Below are 27,245 nucleotides of genomic sequence, written 5' to 3'. Positions count from 1 at the left end.
CCCCTTTTTCTCCAGAGAAAATAAACCTCTTCATCTTAATTGTAAAATGGAAGGCATATTATATCACTGTACTTCTGAATATCTGGAGACAAATAAAGCTCTTCCTCTCTTTTCTTTTCTTCCGAGAAAAATAAACTCCACCTTTATCTAAACAAATCCTCGAGCAGGCAGATTCACTATTAATTGCATGTATGTGTATTTGTGTTTTGTGCGTCTGAGAGAGAGAGAGAGAGAGAGAGAGAGAGAGAGAGAGAGAGAGAGAGAGAGAGAGAGAGAGAGGAGGAGGGGGCAGGAAGGAATGCGGATTGGGGATGCTCATACACAGGAATATGCCAGGAAGGCAAAATGGAATAAATTGTCTCGTGATTTAAGACGTCTATGCTTAAATACAAGGATTATAGTAGCAACATTCACATTTAAAAGCAGCTAAAAGAACATAAATCATAAGGAAATTATGAAGCTTCCAGCAGATTCTGAATGTCTTTCTGAAAAAACAGAAACAGAAGGTAAAACAGAGTTATGAGGACCATCGTTAGCTGAAACCATCTAATGCATTAACAACCAACATAATGACATGGCTTGCAAACCTCAATCTTCAAGGGAGACGTGGTTGGTGCATATCGCTCAACAACTTTTCCATCTTTATTCACCAAGAACTTGGTGAAGTTCCACTTGATGCCATCACCAAATATCCCACCTTTCTGCGATTTCAGGAACTTGTAGATCGGGGTTGCATTCTTGCCATTCACTTCCACCTAACCAATATGCAGACCAAGAAAGTATCATCCAAAATATTCATCTGTAAGCTCTTCAAACTAAAGAATGTTCAATATTCATAATTAACAGGATATAGAAAGCATTGTACAATATGGTGCAACTATAATAGGCCAAAAGATGGAATGCACCAACGGATGGAGGGAAATAGTTGACTTTCAAGAAAATGTCTTAGATTTTCACAACACTTTTGTGCATGTTTTAGCGCTCTAGAAAATTTGACAATGTTCATGAGTTCCAGCATTTCATTTAAAGCACTTGAAGTTATCAAATTTGTCTTAGATTCATGTGATGAACAGATGTACACTGGTGTGCACCCACAATTTCAAACTCCATTGTGGAAATAGAACCAGAATTGTTGAATTTGAAGGAAGTGGCAGACTATGGAAAAGCCACTGAATAAAGAACACCAGATTACAGTATTACTATGTCAACCACAGGTATGCTTCAGTATATGAGTTGATCTAATCAGTTTAACACTTGGCAATAAAATATTTCAAGTTTTTAAAGCATATAGTAATGAAGGTTCCTAACTTCCTAAGCATGTTTCTGAATATCAGGGGAAAAGAAAAATAAAATATAAGCAGAAACAAATGAGAAAAAAAACACACTATATATGTGCATAATTGGGTAAAAATATTGTATATCCAAGGAGTTAAGGACAAAATAAAATCATTAGATGTAAAGCCCCCAATTACCTTGTCAAAGATGGGGAATTCAGCTTTGAACCTAGTGCAAGCAAATTCAACAATCTCCTCATTGCTTCCTGGTTCTTGACCAGCAAACTGATTGCAAGGAAATGCGAGGATCTCGAGTCCTAAATAAGAAAATTAACAATGATATCAAAGTGGTGCATTTTATTCAGGAAAAACATTGAAATTATAAACAGAAATGCAACAGGAATACTAAAATAATGTTAAAAATCTTCAGGACAAAGAATCAACTCACCTTGATCTTTATACTTTTCATACAAAACATTTAGTTCCTTGTAGTTGGAGTTTGTTAAACCACTACACACACAAAAAGGAGCTATCAATTGTCAGATCATTATAACTAAAAGGTTTTAGAGAAAAACATATGATCTGACATCACTAGAATGGATTATTATCTTGTCCGAAACAAATTGAGGTCACTATGTAGCTAAAAAAAGTAAGCTAAAACCAAAAGACACAAGCAGGCAAGTTTCATATTTTATGAAATCTGTATTTCAGATCTTTTAACTAGAGCAGAATGATCCTAGAACATGTATATGTATTCCACGTAAATTTTCAGATTTTACAGTACATTAGGAATAGTCAAGTTAATCCCTGAAAATAGCTTTTGTCTAATCTCAGATGCTACCACTTTAATATTAAAATCATTTTGTTTTTTTTTCACTAAATTTCCTTTCCATTTGTAGTCACAAAAGGTTCCAGTTTTGGTTAATTGCTATCCTCCAACAGCCACACCAACAATATTCAGAGTAACAACCCCACCAAATATCAGAGTGATTATAAAAAAGACACGTCTCAAACATTGATACTAAATGATTTCTTCACTTCTATAATAACAAAATTGCTATGATAATGTCCACCAGATGGGTTGCTGCCAAACTCACTTTTAATGCTGTGAGGCAGAGCAACCTGCCTTCCCAGGATATTTAACCAATCTGCCAATGGATGACATCAAACTATAACTTCCACTAAGTTTTGATTTAGACCAGCACATAGATTCCAAAAGTAAGTCTGGCACTATTGAATTGGACTAATATATATGATAAGAATAAATCAATGTGAAATGATGGAAACAATAACAGAAGTCCAATGTTAATTAGCATGTAAGATAATAGTATTTTTATCCGAATATTACAAACAACAACAACTACAACTTCATCCCAAAACAATTGGAGTCGGCGATATGAACCAAAAAAGAAAATCATTCTGGGTCTTCCACATGAATCCTTCTCCTCCAATCCTTTCTATCCAATGCCATGTCCTCGGTGAGGTTCAAAGCATTCATATCCTTTCCTATCATCTCCATCCAAGTCTTCTTAGGCCTACCCCGATCTCTTTTAACTAATATATTTTCACATTTCTCCATCCTTTTAACTGGAGCATCATTAGGCCTTCGCCGAATATGTCTAAACCACCGTAAATGATTCTCTCTCATCTTATTTTCAATGGATGCAACGCCTACCTTCTTACGTATCTCTTCGTTTCGAATCTTATCTTTTATTGTATTTCCACACATCCATCTAAGAATACGCATCTCAGCTACACTCATTTTTTGAATATGATGTCTCTTGGCAGCCCAACATTCCGTACCATATAGTAAAGTGGGCCTAATTGTCGACCTATAAATCTTTCCCTTCAACTGCAATGACATTCTACGATCGCACAACACTCCAGTTGCACTTTTCCATTTCATCCACCCAGCCTTTATCCTATGATTTACATCTCCATCAATTTCCCCATACTTTTGAATGATAAATCCCAAATATTTGAAACAGTTATCCACTGGTATTTCTTGCTCACCAAGCTTCACTACACTCCCATCACTACTTCGTTGCTTACTAAACCGACATTCTATATATTCTGTCTTACTCTTACTCAACTTAAAACCTCTTGCTTCCAATGTCTGTCTCCATAATTCTAACTTAGCATTAACCCCAGCTCTAGACTCATCAATCAAAACAATATCATCAGCAAACAACATACACCACATCACATTTTCTTGAATTGATCTCGTAAACTCATCCATCACTATAGCAAATAGGAAAGGGCTTAATGCAGATCATTGATGTAACCCAACCGTTATATGAAAATTGGTTGTCACCCCTCCACAAGTGCGGACATTGGTTACTACTTCTTCGTACATATCTTTAATTATACTAATGTACTTGAGAGAAACACCTTTCTTCATCATTGTCCACCAGAGAACATCCCTAGGTACTCTATCGTATGCCTTCTCTAAATTAATAAAAACCATATGCAAATCTTTGTTCCTCTCTCTATATTTCTCAATAAGTTGTCTAAGAAGATGTATACCTTCCATAGTTGATCTACCAAGCATAAAACCAAATTGATTCTCTGATATCATGACAACCTTCCTCAACCTATACTCAATCACCCTCTCCCAAAGTTTCATAGTATACTCATGAGTTTTATACCACGATAGTTTGTACAATCTTGTATATCACCCTTATTCTTATATAGAGGCACCAAAGTACTCTTCATTCACTCATTAGGCATCTTATTTGTCCGCCAAATCTTGTTAAAAAGATTTATGAACCATTCTAAACCTTTCTCACCCAAGCATTTTCAAGCCTCGATAGGTATACCATTTGGGCCAACTGCCCTTCTTGATTTCATTTTCTTCAAAGCCTCTGTAATTTCTTTCTTTTGAATCATGTGCATGAAGTCATGATTCATCTCATGAAAAGGAATCGAGAGGTCTCTAAGATCCTAAGCATGACTTCCATTAAATAGCTTATCAAAATAATCTTTCCATCTCTCCTTAATCTCCTCATCTTTGACTAAAACCCTTTGCGTTTCATCTTTGATACATCGAACCATACCCATATCCCTCGATTTCCTATCTCTCATCTTTGCAAGCCTATAAATATCCTTCTCGCCCTCTTTGGTATCCAACTTGTCATAAACCTCCTTATATACCTTATCCTCGCGTTTCGAACTACTTTTTTAGCTTCTTTCTTTGCTATCATATACTTCTCAAAATTCTCATTATCACGACTCTTAGATTTCTATAACAGTCTCTTTTAACCTTAATAGCTAATTTGACATTATCGTTCCACCATGATGTATCCTTACCTAGCGGTGCACCGCCTTTAGACTCACCCAATACCTCCTTAGCCACCTTTCTCATGCCACCCGCTATCTTATTCCACATTGATTTTGAATCCTCCTCGAGACACCAATCAGCTTCCTTAACAACCTGCTCTACAAACATTCCTTTTTTAGCTTCTTTCAGTGTCTACCACTTAATTCTAGGATCTATCCTATCTATGTCTATCCCTTTTGTAGCATTTTCTAATTCTAATATCTAAAATTAAGACTCTATGTTGTGTAGCTACACTTTCTCCCGGTATAACCTTACAATCGATGCAACAACCTCTATCTCTCTTTCTAAGTAGAAAAAAATTTATCTGACTCGTATTAACCCCACTTTTAAATGTTACTAGGTGGGACTCCCTCTTCCAAAACCAAGTGTTTGCTAAGATCATATCATAGGACAAACCAAAATCTAAAATCCTTTCTCCACTTTTGTTTCTTTCTCCTATACCATAGCCTCCATGGATACTCTCAAATCCATCCTTACTAATGCCTACATGTCCATTAAGGTCACCGCCGATGAAAAGCTTTTCCCCATAAGATATCCCTTGTACTACTCCATCTAAATCTTCTCAAAATTGACGCTTAATGGAATCATCTAAACCTACTTGAGGTGCATAAACACTAATAATATTAATAATATCCGTACCTAATACTAATTTAATAAGTAAAATCCTATCACCCTTCCTACGGACCTCAACTACATTATCTATAAACTCACGACTAATAACAATCCCTACTCCATTCCTATTCCTATTCCTATTCCTATTTATTCTTGTATACCAAATCTTATATCCCCAAGGTTCTATCACTTTTGCTTTCTCACCTACCCATTTGGTCTCTTGTAGACATAAAATATCCATCTTTCTCCTACACATAACATCTACTAACTCTACCAACTTCCATTTAAAGACCCTATGTTCCAAGTGGCTAACCTAATTTTATGGTCTTGAACTATCTTCTTTACCCCCACCCGTCCAACAAAGTGAGGGAACCCTTGCCTATTTGACACCACACCCGAGCACTGGTGTGACGCGTCGCTTCTGGGCGACGACCTAGTAACCCTTGCCCATTTATCACTGCCTCCGGGCCAATAGAGTACAACGCGTCGCTAAGTAGGGAACACCCCAACAAAATTCTCATATTTTTATCCGAATATTACTAGAATAAAATAAGTTGCTCTAAGATGCATAAATAATTCCAAGAAAAATAAACTTCCATAAACATGAGCTAATTATCTTTTGCAATTCATGTTAAAATATATTCCTATTGTATATATATATATATATATCATTTACTAACCCCATAAAGGGTAATTTAGACTTTTCACATTTTACGCATATTCCAATAGGAATATGCTTGTACTTTTTATTTATTATTTTTTCTTTTTTTTTCTTTTTACTTTTCTTTTTTCTTTTTGTACTTGCATTGTGAGGGGGGCGGGGGGGGGGGGGCAATCTAGTCGTTGGGCCCCTCCAACGGTCATAATAGTGACCGTTGGAGGGGCTCCGACGACTAGATTGGAGCCCCTCCGAGGGTCCCTCTTTGGTTCTTATAAATAGGGGTTCTCCCCTTGTATATAATGTGTAGTTTTTAAGTGTGAGAGCTCAAGCTCCTTTGCATTTCAATAAAGAAATTTATTTTTATGCCTTTGTGTTCTACTTTTATGCCTTTGTGCATAATTATTCAAGTGTTCTTTGGGTGCCTTTGTGCACATCTTTTGTGAGGAATTAGTGCTTGTATGCATGTTGTCTTTTTGAAGACATTTTCACATGGTATCAAAGCTTGGTTATTATAGAAGTGAATAGTGTGCCACTTCATTTCATCGTGTGCCTCAAAAGTCGTGCACTCCACTCTCTCTTGAATTTGGGTGTGAAGACCTCTTGCCATTTGTATCAAGAAGCATACTATATCAAGTAAGCGCCAATGAACCCTTTTTGTGGTAAGAATTTCTTTTCTCCTCTTTTCTTCTCTTCTCTAATGGGGGAAAAGGATTCAGACTTCCCTCTTGGGTTCAAATTGAATGACTCAAATTATCATGTTTGGGCCGAAAATATGAAAGCCCATATCAAGGGTAAAGGTGTTAAAAATAAAATTGTATCCAAATACCCAATAAGGGTATTTTTGTCTTTTATCATATAGTACAGTCCACTAGGGACTGAAATGTAATTTAACATTATAATAAATAAATAAACTGTCATACAGCTTAGGCACAATATGACTGTTGTGCACAACAGTCACAGCAGTCCAACTAGACGTTGGACTGCCACCCAACAATCATAATAATGATTGTTGGAAGGCAGTCCAAAGAGCTGGACTGCCTCCCATGTGTTGGAGTGAGGCTTTATAAATAGAGCCTCACTCCCGTGTTATTCCTCAATGCTTTTAGAAGCATTTGAGGGTTTTCTCTAGAGTTTTTTCCCATCTTATAGGCTTGTATGCCTCTTGTGCTGTTTGGTATTTTTATCTCTTTTGAGATTGTATTTGGTCCATTAGTGACCAACTTTAAGTGAGTTTATTAAAGCCCTTTGTTGGCATTGTGTTTGTTTTTCTATTGTTCTATTGTACCTTGTTTCATTACATGGTATCAGAGCGAGGTTCTTGAAAGAAGAAGAATCTCGTGAAGGAAGTGTTCTTCGATCATTGATCATTCCCTATCTTCTCTAGTCTAAACTCAAGTATTCATTATGGGAGAAAGAGAGTTCGCCACCGTCATCACCTACAAACTCAATGAAAACAACTACTTGATGTGGGCGACGGCTATGGAGAATCATATCAAAGGAAAAAAATTGTGGGGTTTTGTTAGTGGTTCTACTAGTGAACCACAACTCAAATTGACTAGAAGAAAAGGAGATCAAGTCAAAGCCTTGTCCGAAGAAGAAAAAGAAAAAACCTTGGAAGAATTCCAAAATAAATTGGAAGATTGGGAGGCAAGCAATGCACAAATACTCTCATGGTTTATGAAAAATATGGAGTTCAAGATCGCCACCAATATCATCAAATTCAAGAAGGCATGTGACGCATGGAGCTTTCTAAGAAGTACTTTTATCCAAAAGGATATGGCTAGACTTTATTATCTCCAAGATAAGGTACGTAATTCAAAATAAGGAGATAAAAGTGTAAGAGATTTTTACGGTATTTTATCTCCTATTTGGGATGAATTAGCCATGTTGGAACCAAAATGGGAAGGTTCGGCTATTGATATGAGAAGAACCCAAATCGAAAGAGAAAATCTTTTCTCCTTTCTTTATGGCCTTCGACCGGAATTTGAGCAAGTAAGATCTTCATTACTTCATAGGACCACTTCTCCTTCTATAAGTGAGGCCCTTGCTCAAATTTGTCAAGAAGAGACAAGACTTGGAATGCACAAGTCTAATGATGAGGTCCTTGCCATGGCAAGGCCCAAAATTTTTGTGAAAACATATAAACCACCTCACTTTGAGAAGAAGTTCAATGGAGAAGGACACAATGGAGGAGGATACAAAGGAAAAATTATTTGTCATCATTGTAAGGAACCCGGACATATAAGACCGGAATGTCCCAAATTTAAAAAGGTGGCCGCCTCAAGTGAAGAACCTCAAGAATCAAGAAAAGGGAGCAGCTTCAATGAATTAAATCTTGCTCAAATAGCAGAAGGCGTCTCACAACTTCTTAAGGCTACACCTTCTACATCCGGAGCTGCCATCTCTTCCTCGTCTCCTCCAGGTAAGACCTCTTGGATTCTAGAATCAGGTGCTTCTTTCCACATGACTCATAATGAGTCGCTATTATCTGATTGCACTAAATCATATTTTTCATGTGTGTCAACTGCCGATGGTACCTCTTTAAAAGTCAAAAGCTTAGGAAACCTTGATGATATTTCAAAAAAATTCTTTGTTCCAAAAGTGAGTCATTCCCAAACTGGATTTAAATCTTTTTTCGGTCTCTCAAATTGTTGACTATGGTTGTAAAGTATTTTTCTCATCTAAGGCGTGTTGGGTGCAGGATCTCCAGTCAGGGAAGCTGATTGGGCAAGGCCATAGACGAGGAGACCTTTACTACATGGATTTCCTGTGTTTACCAAAATACTCGTTTTGTAATCATGTCAAAGACATTAATATAGATCTTTGGCATAAAAGATTAGGACACCCAAGTATATCCAAATTATCTCTTTTTCCATTTTTGGAAAAATTTTGTAAAGATAAAAATTTTGTATGTGAAGATTGTATACTTGGAAAAATGCAAATGATACCTTTTGGGTCTAGAACCTCTGTGACACATAAAATTTTTGAATTAGTGCATTCGGATGTGTGGGGTCCCGCCCCTGTTATGTCAAAAGGTGGTTATTCGTACTATGTTACATTTATAGATGATTTTAGTAGACATACTTGGATTTACTTTCTAAAACTCAAATCCGAAGTTTTTTCATGTTTTAAAAACTTTCATAATCTAGTTAAAAATCAATTTAAAACAAATATTAAAGTCTTTCGCTCCGTCTCTGGGGGAGAGTTTCTTTCAAATGAATTTCAATTATATATAAAAAATCATGGAATTGTGCATCAAAAATCATGCCCTAGGACACCTCAACAAAATGGGATTTCTGAAAGAAAACATCGTCATATCATTGAAACTACTAGAACCCTACTTATTTCAAAAGAAATTCCAAAGCAATTTTGGGCTGAAGCTGCCCTAACCGCAGTCTATCTGATAAATAGAATGCCTTCTCAAACTTTGGAAAACAAGTCTCCTATTGAAAAACTCTTTAAAATTTCTCCTGATTTAAAAAGGCTAAGGGCATTTGGTTGTAAATGCTTCGTGCTTCTTGAAAAATATAGCAAACTCTCTCCTAAAGCCATAAAATGTGTCTTTCTTGGTTATGCTGATAATAAAAAAGGATATCAATGTTATGATAAAACAAATGATAAACTCTATGTTTCTAGAAATGTTACCTTTCTAGAAAATGACAGTGGATTTGATTTTGAAGTTCCTAAGAAAGAATTTGAGTATGCTTTCTTATTTGATTTGTTACCCAATAAAGGTATTAGTAATGATATTGAAACCTTCGAGTCTATTAATGACTCAAGTAGTGAACCATCTCAAGATCTTCTTCAATACTCTAGACGAAATATTGGGGAGCATCCATGTGCCCTTAACAGATATAATCAATTAACAAATACTGAAGAAACTAGTGTTAGAAGGTCAAAACGAACACATAGGCCTTCAAGTAGGTTTGTCTCATATGAATCATTCTTACCAAACTACAGGGCATGTCTTCTAGCCATTCATTCCTATCATGAACCATCCAACTATAACGAGGCCAAAAATATAAACGAATGGGTTGAAGCCATGAAAATTGAATTAGATGCATTACACAAGGCTCACACTTGGGCAATTCAACATCTTCCTATCGGAAAGAAGACAATAGGGTGTAGATGGGTGTTTAAAATTAAAACAAAAAGTGACGGGTCTCTTGAGAGATATAAAGCAAGACTTGTTGCAAAAGGATATTCTCAAGAATATGGTATAGATTATGAAGAAACCTTTGCCCCAGTAGCTCGTATGACTTCAGTTAGAACTCTAGTTGCTATAGCATCCATTCGAAAATGGCCGATATATCAGTTAGATGTTAAAAATGCATTTTTGAACGGAAACTTAAATGAAGAAGTATATATGGATCCTCCCCCTGGTATGTCTATTGAAAAAGGCATGGTCCTTCGTCTTCAAAAAGCCCTATACGGGCTTAAACAAGCCCCTAAAGCATGGTATGATCGGTTCAGTGGTATGATATTAAAACTTGGATTTAAATCTTGTTACACTGACACTGCTCTTTTTGTGAGATCTACAGGTACCTCATTGATCATTCTTCTTTTGTATGTTGATGATATGATCATCACAGGGAATGATCAAAAGAAAATTGAAGATATTAAAATTTTGCTTAAAAAATCTTTTGATATGACTGATCTTGGTTTTTTGAGATACTTTTTAGGAATTGAAGTAGCCTACTCACCAAGAGGATATATTTTATCTCAAATCAAGTTTGCAGCTGATATTGTTGAGCGTTCAGGAATCACGGACACAAAATATGCTGATACTCCTGAAGTAATAAATGCGAAAATGCGAGCTAAAGATGGAGTATTATTAGATGATCCAACCCCTTTTCGACAACTTATTGGATCGTTGATGTACCTGTCCATTACAAGGTCAGATATTGCGCATGTCGTACATTCTGCAAGTCAATTTCAACATGCGCCCACAACCGTCCACATGAGTGCAGTATTAAGAATAGTTCGATATATCAAGAAAACTATATCTAAAGGACTATTTTTATCATCTTCCTCATCTTTAAGTCTTATTTCTTACACTGATTCTGACTGGGGAGGAGATCCCAATAACCGTCACTCAACTACTGGCTTTTGTGTATTTTTAGGTGATTCTCTCATTTCTTGGCGATGCAAAAAACAACAGAAAGTGTCTTTATCCTCTACGGAAGCTGAGTACAGGGCAATGGCTACCACAACAACTGAAGTTGTGTGGATGAGAGCACTACTTTCCGATATGGGTGTTGATGTCTCAGAACCTTCAAAGCTATGCTGTGATAATAAAAGTGTCATCTATATAGCCAGCAATCACACATTTCAAGAGCGAACAAAACACATTGAGATGGATTGTCACTATGTTCGCGAAGAATATTTGAAGGGGACCATTACATTGCCATATGTCCGGTCCGAATTTCAGATTGCAGACTTCTTCACCAAAGCTCTTCCACTACCTCAATTTTTGTATCTTCTTAACAAACTTTCGGTGATTTCCCCATAAGTTTGAGGAGGAGTGTTAAAAATAAAATTGTATCCAAATACCCAATAAGGGTATTTTTGTCTTTTATCATATAGTACAGTCCACTAGGGACTGAAATGTAATTTAACATTATAATAAATAAATAAACTGTCATACAGCTTAGTCACAACAGTCAAAAATATGACTGTTGTGCACAACAGTCATAATAATAACTGTTGGAAGGCAGTCCAAAGAGCCGGACTGCCTCCCATGTGTTGGAGTGAGTAGAGCCTCACTCCCTTGTTATTCCTCAATGCTTTTAGAAGCATTTGAGGGTTTTCTTTAGAGTTTTTTCCCATCTTATAGGCTTGTATGCCTCTTGTGCTGTTTGGTATTTTTATCTCTTTTGAGATTGTATTTGGTCCATTAGTGACCAACTTTAAGTGAGTTTATTAAAGCCCTTTGTTGGCATTGTGTTTGTTTCCCTATTGTTCTATTGTACCTTGTTTCATTACAAAAGGGCTTTGGGGATATGTCTAAGGCTCAATACCGAAACTGGAACCAAAGATTACTTTGGTAGAAAGAGGATAAATAAAAATTCTTAAAGGTGAAGAAAGAAATAAAGCTCTTGAAGACTATTCCAAGAAGCATGAGGAATGCGAGATGAGAAATTTTAAAATCCTATTATAGATTTTCTCATCCGTTGAGACAAAGATCAATGCCAACATCATAAAATTCAAAAAAGCTTCTCAAGCATGACAATATCTTGAAAAAATGTATACTTCAAGAGATTTATCTCACAAGTATTATCTTCAAAAAAGGGCCTTGACCCTCCAACAAAATGAAATGTTTATTAGAGAATATTTTGCGGAATTGTCATCCATTTGGGATGAACTTGCCATGCTTGAACCCAAATGGAGTGGCGAAACCATTGAGCTTAGGCATAAGCAATTGGAGGAGGATCAATTTTTCAATTTTCTAAATGGGCTTAAACCCGAATTCGAACAAATATGATCCTCTCTTCTTTCCTCCTTCACTTTCCCTTCTCTTGAGGATGTTATTACCAAACTAAGTAGGGAAGAAGCCCGTATGGGTATAATAAAAAACAACCAAAGTGTCCTTGCAACACCCTCTAACCAAGAAGAAAGTGATGGTGTAAATGTCGTTTCAAGACCAGGAAACAATTTGAGAACCTACAAACCTTTCCACTTCAAAAATCAACAAGGATCAAGTAGTCAAGGAGGTAAAAGAGACTACAACAAGATTATTTATCACTTTTGTAAGAAACCAAGACACATCAAACCGGTTTGTCCAAAATGAAAGAAGTTGCTAGCTATGACTACCACATCTCAACCCCAAAAGAAAGAAAATTCATCTTCTTCAAATGGAGCTCTTTCCTTGTATCAAATTGTGGAAGCACTCCAACCACTTCTCAAGGGGGCAATTTTTGGAGCGGCCACATCCGCCTTCTCTCCTCCCGATAAGACTTCTTGGCTTTTGGATTCGGGTGCCTCTTTTCATATGTCTCCAAATATTTGTTCTCTTTCCGAATATTTAAAAAATTTCTCTCCAACTTTTGTTTCAAGAGTGGATGACACTTCTCTTAAAATCAAAGGAATCAAAAATTTTGAAGAACAAGGTTTTTTTATCCCTAAAATTTGATTTATACCAAAATTGAATTTGAATTTGCTTTCAGTCTCTCAACTCTCGGACCATGGATGTGATATAAAATTTTCATCTAATAAATGTTGGATATAGGATCGCCGGTCCAGGAAGTTGATTGGAGAAGGCTCTAGGAAGGGAGATCTATACTATGTGGATTTTCTTCGTATTCCAAAGAATTCTTTTTATAATGTTGTGCAACATAAAAACATTAAAGTATGACACAAAAGACTTGGGCATCAAAATGTCGCCAAGATTTTTTATTTACCTTTTGCCAAACATTTATATAAGAATAATTTTACTTGTAATGATTGCACTCTTGGAAAAATAAGAAGTTTGCCTTTTTATCAAAGGTCTATGTTTACTATAAAACCATTTGAACTTGTTCATTCGGATGTTTGGGGACCAGAAGCCGTCATCTCAAAAAGAGAGTTTGCATATTATGTGATTTTTGTGGATGATTATTCTAGATATTCTTGGATATACTTTCTCAATCATAAACATGAGGTTTTCTCAACATTTAAAACCTATCATATGATGATTAAAAATCAATTTGACAAAAAATTGAAAATTTTTAGAACCGATTCCGGAGGAGAATATCTCTCAAATGAATTTAAGAGTTATCTTGAAAAACATGGGATAATCCATAAAAAATCATGTCCCAAAACACCTCAACAAAATTGTTTGGCTAAAAGAAAACATAGACACATCATTGAAACATCTAGAACCTTACTTATTTCTCAAAACATTCCAAAAAGATTTTGTGTTGAGGTGACTCTTGCATCCGTCTATCTCATCAATCATCTTTCATCAAAAAATTTAAATAAGGTTCCACCCTTTGAAATTTTGTATAAAAGAGACCCTGATTATAGTAGGTTAAGAATTTTTGGGTGCAAGTGTTTTGTTCTTACAGATAAGAATGATAAACTTTCATCAAAGGCCATTCCATGTGCTTTTCTTGGATACTCCGAAACTCAAAAAGGGTTTCGATGTTATAATGTGAAAAACGATAAATTGTATGTATCTAGAAATGTAAGTTTTTTAGAAAATGTTAGTGGATTTGAAAGATATGAATCTCATGAGGAAAATGTAGATTACTCTTTCTTATTCGATCTATTATCTAGAGATGATGACATTAGTGATGACGAGTCCACGCAAAATAATCTTAGCAATAATGAAGTAGAAGAAAATAACAACTTTTCTTGTCCATCTATCCATCAAGAGATTGATGATAGAACATACAAGGAGCCGATCACCTATACACATAGAGACAAAAATAATTTTAGAAGTGCTATAGAAAAATATAGTGAGCCTATTGAAACAACTACAATAAGTAATGAAAGTTCGCAAAGAACAGAGAGAAATAAGAAACCCCCTTCTAGGTTCATATCCTATGACTCATTCTCTCCCAAACATAGAGCCTATATTAGTGTCATTAACTCATACATAGAACCAAATATTTTTGAAAAAGCCAAAAAGACTGATGAATGGATAGAGACTATGAAAAATGAACTTAGAGCCCTTAGAAAGGCTAAGACATGAGAATTTCAAGATCTTCCCAAAGGTAAGAAAACTATAGGGTGTAAATAGGTTTTTAAGGTCAAAACCAAGAGTGATGAGACTCTTGAGCGATATAAAGCTTGTCTAGTTGCTAAAGGTTATGGTCAAGAATATATGATAGACTACGATGAAACATTTACTCTCGTTGCATGAATGGTTACAGTTAAGTGTCTTATTACCATTGCGTCAATTAAAAAGTGAAACATATACCAAATGGATGTTAAAAACGCCTTTTTAAATGAGGATTTAAATAAAGAAGTTTACATGGATGCTCCTCCTGGAATGAATTGTCCTAACGGACAAGTTTTTCGCTTACGAAAAACGCTCTATGATTTAAAACAAGCTCCCAAGGCTTGATATAACCATTTTAACAACTTAATGACAGAAAATGGATTTATCTCATGCTATACTGACACTGCCCTGTTTGTGAAGAAATCTGATGCAGGAATTGTAATCTTGCTATTATATGTTGATGATATGTTAATTACAGATGATGATGTTAAGAGAATAAAAGGAATTAAACATGCATTGACAGAAAAATTTAAGATGTCAGACTTAAGGTTTCTGACATATTTTTTAGGCATTGAAGTTGCCTTTTCACATAGAGGATACTTTCGATTACAAACTAAACTTGCTTGTGAGGTCATTGATAGGTCAGGTATTACTGATGACAAAATTTGTGAAACCCCAGAGGTAGTTGGATCAAAGATGAAAATTGATGATGGGATTCCTCTGGATAATCTCACTCCTTACAGACAGCTGGCTAGATCATTGATGTACCATAGCATCACTAGGCCTGATATATCTCACGCAGTTCATATCGTCAGTCAATTCTAACATGCCCCTACATCGGTATACATGATTGTTGTTCTTCGCATCATCAGATATATAAAGGAGACAATAAATAAGGGAGTCTTTGTTTCTTCATCTTCTGAGTTAAATTTAATTGCATGTATTGATTCTGATTGGGGAGGTGACCCTAATAATCGTCACTCCACCACTGGTTTTTGTATTTTTTAGGAGAATCATTGGTCTCTTGGAGATGCAAGAAACAACAAAAGGTGTCTCTATCCTCTACCGAAGCCGAGTATCGAGCCATCACATCTACAACCATGAAAATAGTATGGATTCGCAACTTACTAGAGGATATGGGAGTTCACGTTCAAGAACCAACAAAGTTATATTGCGACAACAAGAGTGCGATATATATTGCCAAAAACCACACCTTTCATGAGCGCACGAAGCATATCGAGATGGACTGCCACTATGTTCGAGAAAAATACTTGAAGAAGGTCACCTATCTCCCATATGTGACATCCGAGTATCAACTAGCTGACTTCTTCACTAAGGCGCTCTACTCTTCTAGATTTAATTTTCTTCTTAGCAAACTTGTGGTCATCACACCGTAAGTTTGAGAGGGGGATGTAAAAATGTATTCCTATATATATATATATATATATATATATATATATATATATATATATATATATATATAGAGAGAGAGAGAGAGAGAGAGAGAGAGAGAGAGATACATATAAATCGTATATATATGTATACGTATCTCTATGTATATATATATATATATATACATATATCATTTACTAACCCCATAAAGGATAATTTAGACTTTTCACATTTTATGCATATTCCAATAGGAATATGCTTGTACTTTTTATCTTTTATTTCTTTTTCTTTTTATTTTTCTTTTTTCTTTCTGTACTTGCATTGGGGGAGGGGGGCAATCTAGTCATTGGGCCCCTCCAACGACTAGATTGGAGCCCCTCCAAGGGTCCCTCTTTGGTTCTTATAAATAGGGGTTCTCCCCTTGTACATAATGTGTAGTTTTTAAGTGTGAGAGCTCAAGCTCCTTTGCATTTCAATAAAGAGATTTATTTTTATGCCTTTGTGCATGTGTGTGCTACTTTTATGCCTTTATGCATAGTTATTCAAGTGTTCTTTGGGTGCCTTTGTGCACATCTCTTGTGAGGAATTAGTGCTTGTATGCATGTTGTCTTTTTGAAGACATTTTCACAATTCATCATGCAATCTATCCTCTCATTGACTGATTTTCTCAGAGATGATTTACACCGTGAACATAAGGCATCATAAATGGCTATGCACATCAAATCTGTTCTGTGGAGGCGAAGGTAGGTCACAAGCTCACGTAAGGGTATTGAGTAAATATCAGGTTTATTAATAAGCATATACATGCTTCCTGACAGATCAATTAAAAATTGTATTTACTGAACCATCAAAATTTTAAGACTTTAACCCTGTTGGATTTAAGATATGTGGCTGTACAAGAAAAATTAACACAGATACAAGGTCTCAATTGATCTCCCACAACTAGAATATTCAAACTCTTATCATCAAGTAGGTTAATGGACTAACTTAAGCAAACATGTAGGCAATAGTTCTCATGAGCTTACCCTGCATATCAGAAAGAACAGCAAAAATAATCGTCCTAACATTAGTAAGCCGAGTCAAAAGTTCACAATGATTTTGCTTCATAGAGAGTAGTAATGCTTTAGTGGCAAATTACTGAAGTAAAAAAGTACTAAGATGAAAACATGATCAAGTAAGAGAACATAGGACAGTTTGGAGCAGTGCCTCAATCTTCCGTTTCACTAGATCAGTCAATTGATTCTGAGCCGCTTACTAAAACGGAAGCAGCAGCAGAAACACATCAAGATAGAAAGGGGCAACAAAATATTCTTGACCAAGTCAAATTTCATGAACATAAAAAGGTGAGGTAAAAGCAAATTACCACTGAGAAGCAACATTAACTATCAGAAGAACTTTTCCACTGTAGGTGGCCAGGCTCACATCGTTTCCTTTAATATCCTGCACCCCACATTAATGGTAAATGACATTATAAATACTCTGGCGAAGACAACAATACTGTAAGAATAACAGTAATGACAGTTTAGCAACAAGAACATCAACACCAACAACAATGACAATATATATATATATATATATATATATATATATATATATATATATATATATATATATATATATATATATATATATATATATATATATATATATATATATATAGGGCAAGGGGAGCGACTGAGGGGTTTTTACTGCTTGGGGGCCCGGTCCCCACCCCCTGAACCAGGGTTTCCCCTCGATAAATAAGAAAAAAAGGATAAAACTAAGTTTCATGTGATCAAGTATTCTCTCAGCCTTGCAACAGCTACACCCCTATCTATGTTTTTTGCTCATGGATGTACAAGAAATGGCATATCCTAATCACCCACTCAGCATGTTTATTTAAGCATAAGGATGTTTGGCTTCCGGAAAATATCCAAAGAAAGGGAAAAAAAAGAAAGGATCCAATGAGTAAAGAAAAATACGACTCAGAGTAACGATGGCAAGAAGAAGGGGTCGCATACCTTGACTGTGAAATCATAAATGGAGCTGGGGATTTGAGAACTTTCTTCTGCCATTGTTGAAGATTTCTCTGACGGTGGAAGTATGAACAACACTACCAGCAGAGCAAAACCCAGAATAAATACAGGAGCAACCCAGTTCATAAACATATCTATAAGAAAGATAATATCAATTCACATCACAAAAAGCAGTAAGCATCAACAACAGCAGAGACAACCCAGTTCATATGCACATCCAAAAAGAAATATGCCATCACTTTCAGCACAATTCAACTGAAAACAATACTAAGCAAAACCAATTCTTCTGAAATTTATGAATAATATTTCTTTCTTATAGAAAATAAAAAAGACCACCATCAAATCCGAATTTATGCTGTAAGATTAGTCAGGAAAAGAAATAGGAAAAAGAGTGAAACAATTACAGTTTAGAATGAAAAAAAACAAAACCCACTTAAGTTTTTTGATATATGGGTGAGGGTATGCATCAAAATAGCAAAAGCTGCATTCCAGAGATTGCAATAGAAACTCATTTGGGTAAAGGAAAAGTTGCTTCCAAGAATGGAGATATACAAACCTATTGCCTAAAATAAGAACTACCCAAAAAAGATTTTAGAGTCTTTACCTCTGATGATGAAAAGCAGAGAAGAAAAGGTTGCTCTCTTTTGATTGCAGAGGGAGGAGCCTTCTCTCTTTTTATCCAGTTCTTATGTGAGGAAGGCTTTAAATTATTGGTAGGTCTGTTGATGAAGGGTGTTGACTGTCAACAACTTCTACGACGGGAGGTGTTTACGGAAGAGGGGTAGGCAGAGGTTGGAAAGGTTGTCAAGTAATGAACTCAATTTGGCCAGCTTGGGCAGAATCTGTGGAACCAACTCTCATTTATGGTCCACGCTGTTTTCGCCTCTTTTACTGTTTAGTCGGGTTTTGGCCAGAGTCCTAACGGGTTTGGGTTTGAAGAGCAGCTCATGACCCGACTTATTGGAATGGGCCAATGTGAACCGGTTTGGGCTGACCCAGCTCGGCCCGAACCTATTTATAGGTTATTTTTTAATAAAATTAATAAATTATGGATAAGTAAATCAATGCACTAAAATGATATAAAAATAAACCTACAAATAGGTTATTTTTTACTATTAATAAATTATGGATAAGTTAACTCAATGCACTAAAATTATATAAAAAAAATCGTATTTTTTACATCAAAACCCTCTCTATACAAAATTATGGATAAGTAAACCACGTTGAGTACATCTGTAGAGTGGGATTCATCATATAAAGCTCACAGGTCACAGCTATAAGTTTCTGCTAAAGAGTATGGTACAGTGGAGATGGCCAAAAAAATTCCACCGTCTGAATGCCCCAAGCTGCTTTTGCTCCATCAACTTGGATGATTGGAGCTTCGGGCATTGAGTTATCATGAGAAGTAGACTCGGATCGGATCGGATCAAATCATAGAGTCAATTGGCTCCAGTCAATCAGGGCCAGTGATAAGGAACTCACCACAAACTTCTAGACTTTTTTTTTTTGGAAAGGCAAGCTGGGTTCAGGCGGACCCCTACCAGTTATACAACTATACCAATGGGTTTTGAACATGCAACATCCCAATACAAGGTGGCCCCCGTTGGTCCTTGCTGTCCAAGTGATGCATTTGGACAGCTAAGATTAGTCTATATTCTGGTGAGGATGTGGACTAATCCTAACCGTTGGTTAGATGGCTAGCATTTTAACGTAGGATGAGCTTCATGATATGCAAGATGATGGAATCCATTCTCGCCCCAATTCAAGTACGTATGAGCTCAACCCGGCCTGGTTGATGTTGGATTTGACCACGAATGGACCACCCAAGTTCTACTTTACTTGGCCAAGGTCAATTGTGAGATGGCCCCATTTGACTTGTAGCTCGTTCAAGTCAAGCATCTGGCCATGCTCAACCAAGCCCAATATCGATCAAGTGACTGGGTCCGGTGGGCACGAATGGACCACACCTTGACAGTCTTTACTAGAATCGGGGCAGATTTCAGGCCATATTTCCAAACATCGGCTACTTTTTTAAAATATCCTGTTTTTATCATGATGTTTTTTAGAAACTAATATATTCTTAAGAAAAACATAATATTTTCAAAAAATCATCTATTTTGAAAATATCATGATATTATCATATTATTAATACGATATTTATATTTTTACATATTTTATATTGTTAATATTTTTATTTTTATATATTTTAAATTTTCAATATACGAATATCTTCTCAAGAATTTCTCTAAAAAATATATTTTTTTAATTTATCGTGAGATTTTCCTTTGGTAAAAAGATCTCGATAACATGATTTGTGACTATGATTCGGACTGCCACCGGATCCTACTCCGTGACTTAGCTCAGATACGTTGGGGCTTCAAAGCCAGAGACAAGAGTGTGGGGGTCTTGTTCTCTTTCTGGGTAGGGATGCAAATGGGTCGTTGGGATTCAGGATGGAGGTTTTGCAATTTTTGTCTGTTTCGAATCTGATTCCGATGTATTTAGTTGTTGTAGATCTGAACCGTTTGCATTTTTATTTTAGGGTTGGAAGGAGACCCCTCTTCAAAGGACCGGTTTGTACTTTGGGGGTGTCCACAGGGATGTTTGGGTCATTTTTGTGTTTGTTAGTAAAATCTAAATGGTGACAATCTCGATTTCATGTGAACTGGGGGAATTCCTGGCAGGGGTCGCCCAAGTAGTCCGTTTCAGACCTGGATTATAAAATGTAAATGTAAAAGAAAAAAAACAGAAAATTAAAATGGTGATGATGATTGCTAGAGACCATGTGTTTGCCCTCTAGTCACGGGCATCCTCTCAACTTATGTCACATGGACACAGATAGGACACGCAGTGGAGGCACGAGTACCTGATTTTTGCAGAAAGTAATGCACCAGAATACATATTTTTAAATATCTAATATATTAAAGTATTCAATACATTTTATATAAGTCATATTTCCTGACTGGCATTATATTTATGGGGGAGAATGCTTAGGTGTGCAAGCCCCCAAATGCGTCAGCCAAAACCCCCCATTTTTCTGTGATTTGATCGAATGTAAAGCATAGTTCATTAACTAGTGCAGCTGTGCACGCCACCTTGTGTTGGGACGTTGCAAGTTCGAACCCCAATGGTATCATTGTATAACCGGTAGGGGTCTGCCTAACCCTAGTGTCACGGGCTTATTGGAAGTTCCGTGCAGCACCTGGTGGTCCCGTCTGGAACACCTAGCTTGCCTTTCTAAAAAAAGAAAGCATAGTTCATTAAACGAATTTGCTAAAAACCTGCCTTCTGTTCGTGTTTTCGTTTTTTGATGGACAATACAACCTTTTAATGTTGAAAATTATGAACATCGTCGACCATTATATGTGTCAAACTTTGAAAAAAAAAAAATCTGCTTATATGTCATAATCGAATGATCCATGGTTCAATCCCCACTAAATCGGAAGCAGATCAGGTCATGCTGAACATGAGCATTTTTGCTCATGCTAACATCGTGGCCGTCTGTTTGCATTTTCGATGAATGCCACGTAGTTTTGTTGACTTTTTAGCTTTTCAAAATACAAATTGAACGGCCACGATGTTGGCATGAGCAAAAACGCTCATGTTCAGTATGACCTGATCTGCTTCCCACTAAATCAACCATGTAGAATACATACATCTACAAGGTCAGATTTTAAAGAAATTTGATTTTTTTTTGTAGAAATAAGCGTGCACACCCCTTACTCTATTTATCAGTGCTTAATATTTATCTTTTAAGAACAATGTACAGAAACTAAAGATTAAAACTCAAAATATTAAAAAATCACAAAGTTTGACTTATAATAATAAAGTATAGAAACTATTATCACAATGTCGTGTCCCCTAAGAAGGTAATCAGTTGCATGTCCTTTTCACCTTTGTATTTGCTATGTGGTTAAATCTGAGTACACGATCTTATCAGCACAAAAGGGAAAATGAAACTTTGTCTAGTGTCCTCTGATTTATCTGATTTATGAGGCATGTCCTTATCGGGAAAGGGATGGGGGTAAAAAAGGACGTGGGGGTCTCTTGATTTGGAGGTCAATAGGGATGGCAGTGGGCATGGGCGGGGGGACAAGGTCTTCATCCCAGACCCGTCTCAAAATCTTGTCCTCCATCCTCGCTTTTATCCACGTTTCATGTCCTCCATCCTCGGTCTAAATGGGGCGAGGTAGGACGGGGCTCCATTTTTCCTCGGTCCATTGCCATCCCTAAAGAAGGATTGGGGACAAGGCGGGGATCGGGAAGGAGGAAAGTGTAAGTCCATTCTCGCCTCCATTCCCATACTGGTTTTGATTTTAACCTCCATCTCCGCCTTCATCCCCATTACACGTCCTCCATCCTCGGTCCAAACGGGGCGAGGTGGGGTGGCGCCCCATTTTCTCCCATCCACTGCCATCCCTAAAGGGTGAAAAAAATAAGGCATATCGCATCCTTTGTTCTTCCTATATTTATTCCTTGCAAAATATTCTTCATTGGTATGTGTTCGTTGAATGATTAATTTGATTCAACCATAGTTTACCACAGTAAGTGAAAAGTACGACAAGCTTAAGCAAGAAGTGAGTATTTAAGGAATGCACGAAGCATTTAAAAAGTATGAGGGGAAGCAACTAATAAATATACTTAAAATCTATGTTCTTTAATTACATGAAGTAATTTTATAAAAATTAGTCTTTATATGTAAATTTTATAATAAAAATATTAAATTAAAAAAAAAGTACATTTTTTTTAACATGAGAAACGTTGCATTCATGCTTTTCATTTTTCAAAAGCCGGTTTCTCATGTATGCTCTTGTTTTCACAAGCTAATGAATTTTTCTTTATCCTCATAAAGGAAAAAAAAATGAGTTTCTCATAAAGCTTGGGATTGCGAAACAAGTGTATGGTTTCATGCTTCAAAAAGCTGCTTTGAAGAAGCTTTTGGTAACTTTGAACTTTAAACTTTGAACATATGCATGATTCAGTAGGCCCCGACATGTTTAAGTGAAGATTTTTATGCATGGGGCTCATCTACACTATGATTTAGTGGTCAATATATAAGATATTTTCCTTCATAGGGGAACAAATGGTGGGATTCTCTAAGAGAGTAAGGCAGATTGTACTTTCAGATGAGATTGAGACATGTATGTGTCTGTTTTGTCAGATATTACAGTCTTGGACTCGCACGGCATTTGGCAGTTCGTGTTGTGTTTGTGTTTGGATCCCCAACAGGTGTAACCCCATTTATACTTTCTGCATGAAAAGTACATATTTTCAACCTTCTTTTACTATGTATTATCCGGTAATACCATATAAATTTAGATTTAGATTCAAATTTACTTCATTAGGTCTTTTTCGGATTTGTATTTGGATCCAATTAGGAGCTTACCGCTGTATATAATGTACCTCATGAACTCGTCTTAGACCTGACACTGAAACCGATCATAACCTCAACCTAGTGTGATGAAAAGAATTTTAATTATAAATATCACTAGTAGAAATATAATTATTATTTATCCAATAAGTTTCCTTTAACAAATTTTCCTAATAGAACTTGCATCAAGACAAACCTACGCTTTTATACTAAACCTAATATATACCTCAACCAATTAACCCATACAAGCCTACAATCTTAGTAATATCTATTTATCCTGAACATGTGCCAGATTTATACTTGACCCATTTGGATTCGATTCATCTTTTCTCCTAAACCTGTTAACCTATATGAATCCATAATTTTCAGTCATACCCAAACCTAAACTTATGTTTAATATTTTTTGAGATTTTTTTTTTTTAAAATAAACTTTTTTAATTTATCACAAATTTTACTTGCCAAGAAAATCTTAATAGCAACACTTGTTACATATTGATTGCCACAAGCTTTTCCTTCTTGACTTCATTGTGGAGCAATGGCATTCCTTATGATAGCTACAATAATTATCATTTATAAGGGGAAAAAAATATCTATAATAAGGGCTCAGCTAATCAGATAGGAGCGGCTCGTAAATGTCACCAATCCAAAGGAATGTCACCTGTTCAAAATCTGTAAGTGTGCACCCCTTGCTATGAAGTCGAGATTGAGTATTCTCCCCTGGTGAACGAACGAGAAGGACCTGAGGGTTTCACACCAGTAAGCTTAATTACAAGCAGGGGAAGGTTGTTTTTCAGAATTATTCAAAAAAAAAAAGACAACAGTAATTGTCATCATCAACAACAACACCAACCCTATGTAGGCGGTAGAATAGCCCTGCTAAAAATATAGTTTTCTTCCATACGAAGTAACATAGGGACCGAAATATTTAAGTTTGACTACAACTACCCCGATCATCGAGCGGCCCCTAGAGAGAGACGCAAAAATAATTGCATGTCTCGCACGTCATGCAAACAAAAGTCCCTGATATCTTCTCTTCCCACCAAGGACTTGCCAAGTATCACATTAGTTTTTATCATTAAAACTCCCTTTTTTTTTCCAAATGCTTATTGCACACATGGTCAAAAACGATGTTTTTCGAAAATGTCATAATTTTAAAGCTGATACGATCTAGAATTATAATATTTTCAAAGTATATACCTCCATTTATAAGATACCATTTAGCTTTTCATGCCTTTATAGTTTTTCTTTCTATGTTCTTTTATATAATTTTATATGTTTTATTTTACAAATCCTGGTGTGTTATTTAGAATCTAGATGTTCCAAAAAAAAAATGTTTAATTTCTCTCCCAGCAGTTATCGTTTAAAAAATATATTTTGTGATAGTGATTGCATAAAGGTAGCTTTGGAAAACCAAGGTGGCTTGACTTTTAGATACTTTCCCTCGTCACCATACCGCTTCTCAAAGGTTTGCTTTGATTGACATGAAGCAGCAGCATAAGAAGAAAGAAAAAAAAGGTCAGTGCCCTCCATAGCTGACCTCCACGTAGCCTTCATCTTACAAGAATGGACCAGCCATTCCGTGGAAGACCAACTCTCTCCATTTAACAACAAACGCAAGAGAGAAGCAACAGCAAGACCACCCCCCCCCCCCCCCCCCCACACACACACACACACACACACCCCAAACAGACATAATAAAAGAGCACCACATATATGCTTCCCATTCATCAAACTGCACCAAATCTGTTGAGAGAAAGCAGCGATTTGCAGAAGACCAACTTGGTTTAATCAATTTCTGTTCATAAGATGAGGCCCTTCTCTGCGAGCTTCCTAGCGTTCCTTGTGGTTCTGAATGCCTTATTGGTGGCCTCGGAGGCAGGCAGAGATATAAGGAGAGGTGGGTGCAACGAAATATACGTGGTGAAGGAGGGAGAGACGCTGCAGACCATAAGCGAGAGGTGCAACGCCCCCTTCCTGCTGCTAGACAACCCCCACATCCAGGACGACGATGTTGCCCCTGGCCTCGTCCTCACCGTCCGATCCCTGTAGATTTGCATGTCTTGGTTCCCTTTTCTTGTTATTGTATATGCCTATAGAGCTCTGTATATACTACATTACTCTGGTTTCTTAATTTGTTCTATTGCACACTTCTTGGTTTATTTGTACCTTCTTACTGTAAGGGATGTTTAATTGGACGCACCCACTTAGTTGGGATGTGTTATAGCATGAGAAATTTCATTATTCAGTGTGCAATTTCCCATCTTAGATAAGTGTCTGTCTGCATGCATGCTAATCCTTAATTCTCTTTAATGACCTGTATACCATAGTGACAAATCTTGTTTGAGGTCACGTTTGGATGATGAGGGCAAAACTTGGGTTTCTAAAAGCCTAGGATTTACTTGAAACAAGTTTTCTTTTCTTGTTTTTTTTTATGATAATGCTGGGATTAGGTAGACCCCTACCAGCCCATTGATCAATAATGAATATCGAGGTCTTACATTTAGCATATTCAATCCATTGAAAGCCAATCTGGAGGTTTGTCCTTCTAGATAGAGCAACTATTAATGATGGCTAAATTAACAAAAGCTCTTGCTATGACATTACATGATTTGTCAACACGCATAACTAATTCTTTGGAATCGAAGAAGCCTGGTGATGATTTCTTGATTAACCAATTCAGGTCGACCACAGCTTGTACCCTGTTCTTGAACTTAGAGTGCTTTTCTCAAAAAACCTATCCATATATGGTTCATGTAGGATTTTTCAGATTTGGACCCAATCACCATAAATATGACTAGATTTAGTCAATCTAGTGTGAGAATGCAAGACCCATAGAAGTTCGATTCAATCTTCTTGGTCCAACCCAAAAAAACTTGCTTTGATTCTGTTAATACCAGATAAAAATGTGAATCTAGACAGATCCAATATGGTTTGATCCACTCAGATTCAACCAGATCCAATCTGGTTATTTTTTTCTTTTTTCACCTATTTCATTTTCTTTTCCATTTTTTAAATTTTTTAATTTTCCTCTTTTTTTCTTTCCTTTTTTTTTCTTTTCACTCTTACTCGTAAAATGGGGCCCAATTAGGGTTTTCCCTTTTACGAATGAAGAAAAATTTGTCAAAGAGAGGGAAAGAAGGAGCAAGAGTGTGGCTCACCATCAATCGGCGATACCCTCCCCACTACAATGGCTCCATCTGCGAAAACCAAGAGAGAAGGAAGGGAGGAGTGGCCGCTGAAGTTCTCCTCATAGGCTATTGGCAAGCCTTTCCTCTGTGATGCCTGCCTAGGGGTGTCAACGGGTCGAGTTTGGTTTGGACCCAAGTGAAACCAGACCTTGCCTTGATTTTTGGGTTCGGTATCGGGTCCAGACTTGACTCAAATCAGACCCACCATAAGAGAAACCATACCCAGACCCGATAAGAATTACATGAACCAGACTCATATCATACTGAGTAAAATCATAATTTTTATAATTTTTACATCAAAATTTTATGGGTCTTATTCAGAACTCAGGTTGGGCCTGAATCTAGGACCTTAAGGTCCAGACCTGGGTGTTATTTGGGTCTTTTTATTTATCACTATACCTGAACCTTATAGGGTTTGGGTCAAGCCTGGGTAAACCCAACCCATTGACACCCACTAGCTACGCATGCAGTTGCCTAAGCATGCAGGCCTCTCTACGATGGTGTTGGTGTAACACCTCAATTTTTATAACCCAGAAAATAGCAGATTTTTTAAAACCTTTTTTAAATACTTTAACAAATATAGTAGAAAATTCATCGGGTATAAAATTTGGCGTGCTACTTCACATAATCATTTGCAATTATACAATTGTAGAATTTAAAAAAAAACTTTCAACATGCATAAAATAAA

The 27,245-nt window shown here is 36.4% G+C and overlaps 1 protein-coding gene across 2 annotated transcripts; it reads right to left on the bottom strand.

Annotated features, from left to right (window-relative positions):
• Positions 1-318: 318 nt before the first annotated feature.
• On the bottom strand, positions 319-18,707 carry LOC149843134 (putative phospholipid hydroperoxide glutathione peroxidase). Of its 2 annotated transcripts, none has more exons than XM_089999614.1 (7): positions 18,603-18,707; positions 17,984-18,132; positions 17,347-17,423; positions 1,723-1,784; positions 1,473-1,591; positions 588-755; positions 319-485 (listed from the first exon to the last, which is right to left on the bottom strand). In XM_089999614.1, exons 2-7 carry the CDS (start codon positions 18,128-18,130, stop codon positions 453-455), a joined length of 606 nt encoding a protein of 201 aa, XP_089855740.1. In that variant the 5' UTR covers positions 18,131-18,132; positions 18,603-18,707; the 3' UTR covers positions 319-452. The 2 variants fall into 2 exon arrangements, with proteins under 2 accessions (XP_089855740.1, XP_089855739.1); XM_089999613.1 differs by having other exon boundaries at positions 17,984-18,075; positions 18,603-18,667.
• Positions 18,708-27,245: the final 8,538 nt, after the last annotated feature.

The sequence above is a fragment of the Nuphar pumila genome, chromosome 3 (assembly GCF_984573655.1).
Source record: "Nuphar pumila chromosome 3, dmNupPumi1.hap1.1, whole genome shotgun sequence".
NCBI classification, from domain to species: domain Eukaryota; kingdom Viridiplantae; phylum Streptophyta; class Magnoliopsida; order Nymphaeales; family Nymphaeaceae; genus Nuphar; species Nuphar pumila.
This window is presented reverse-complemented; position numbering and strand designations above follow the sequence as displayed.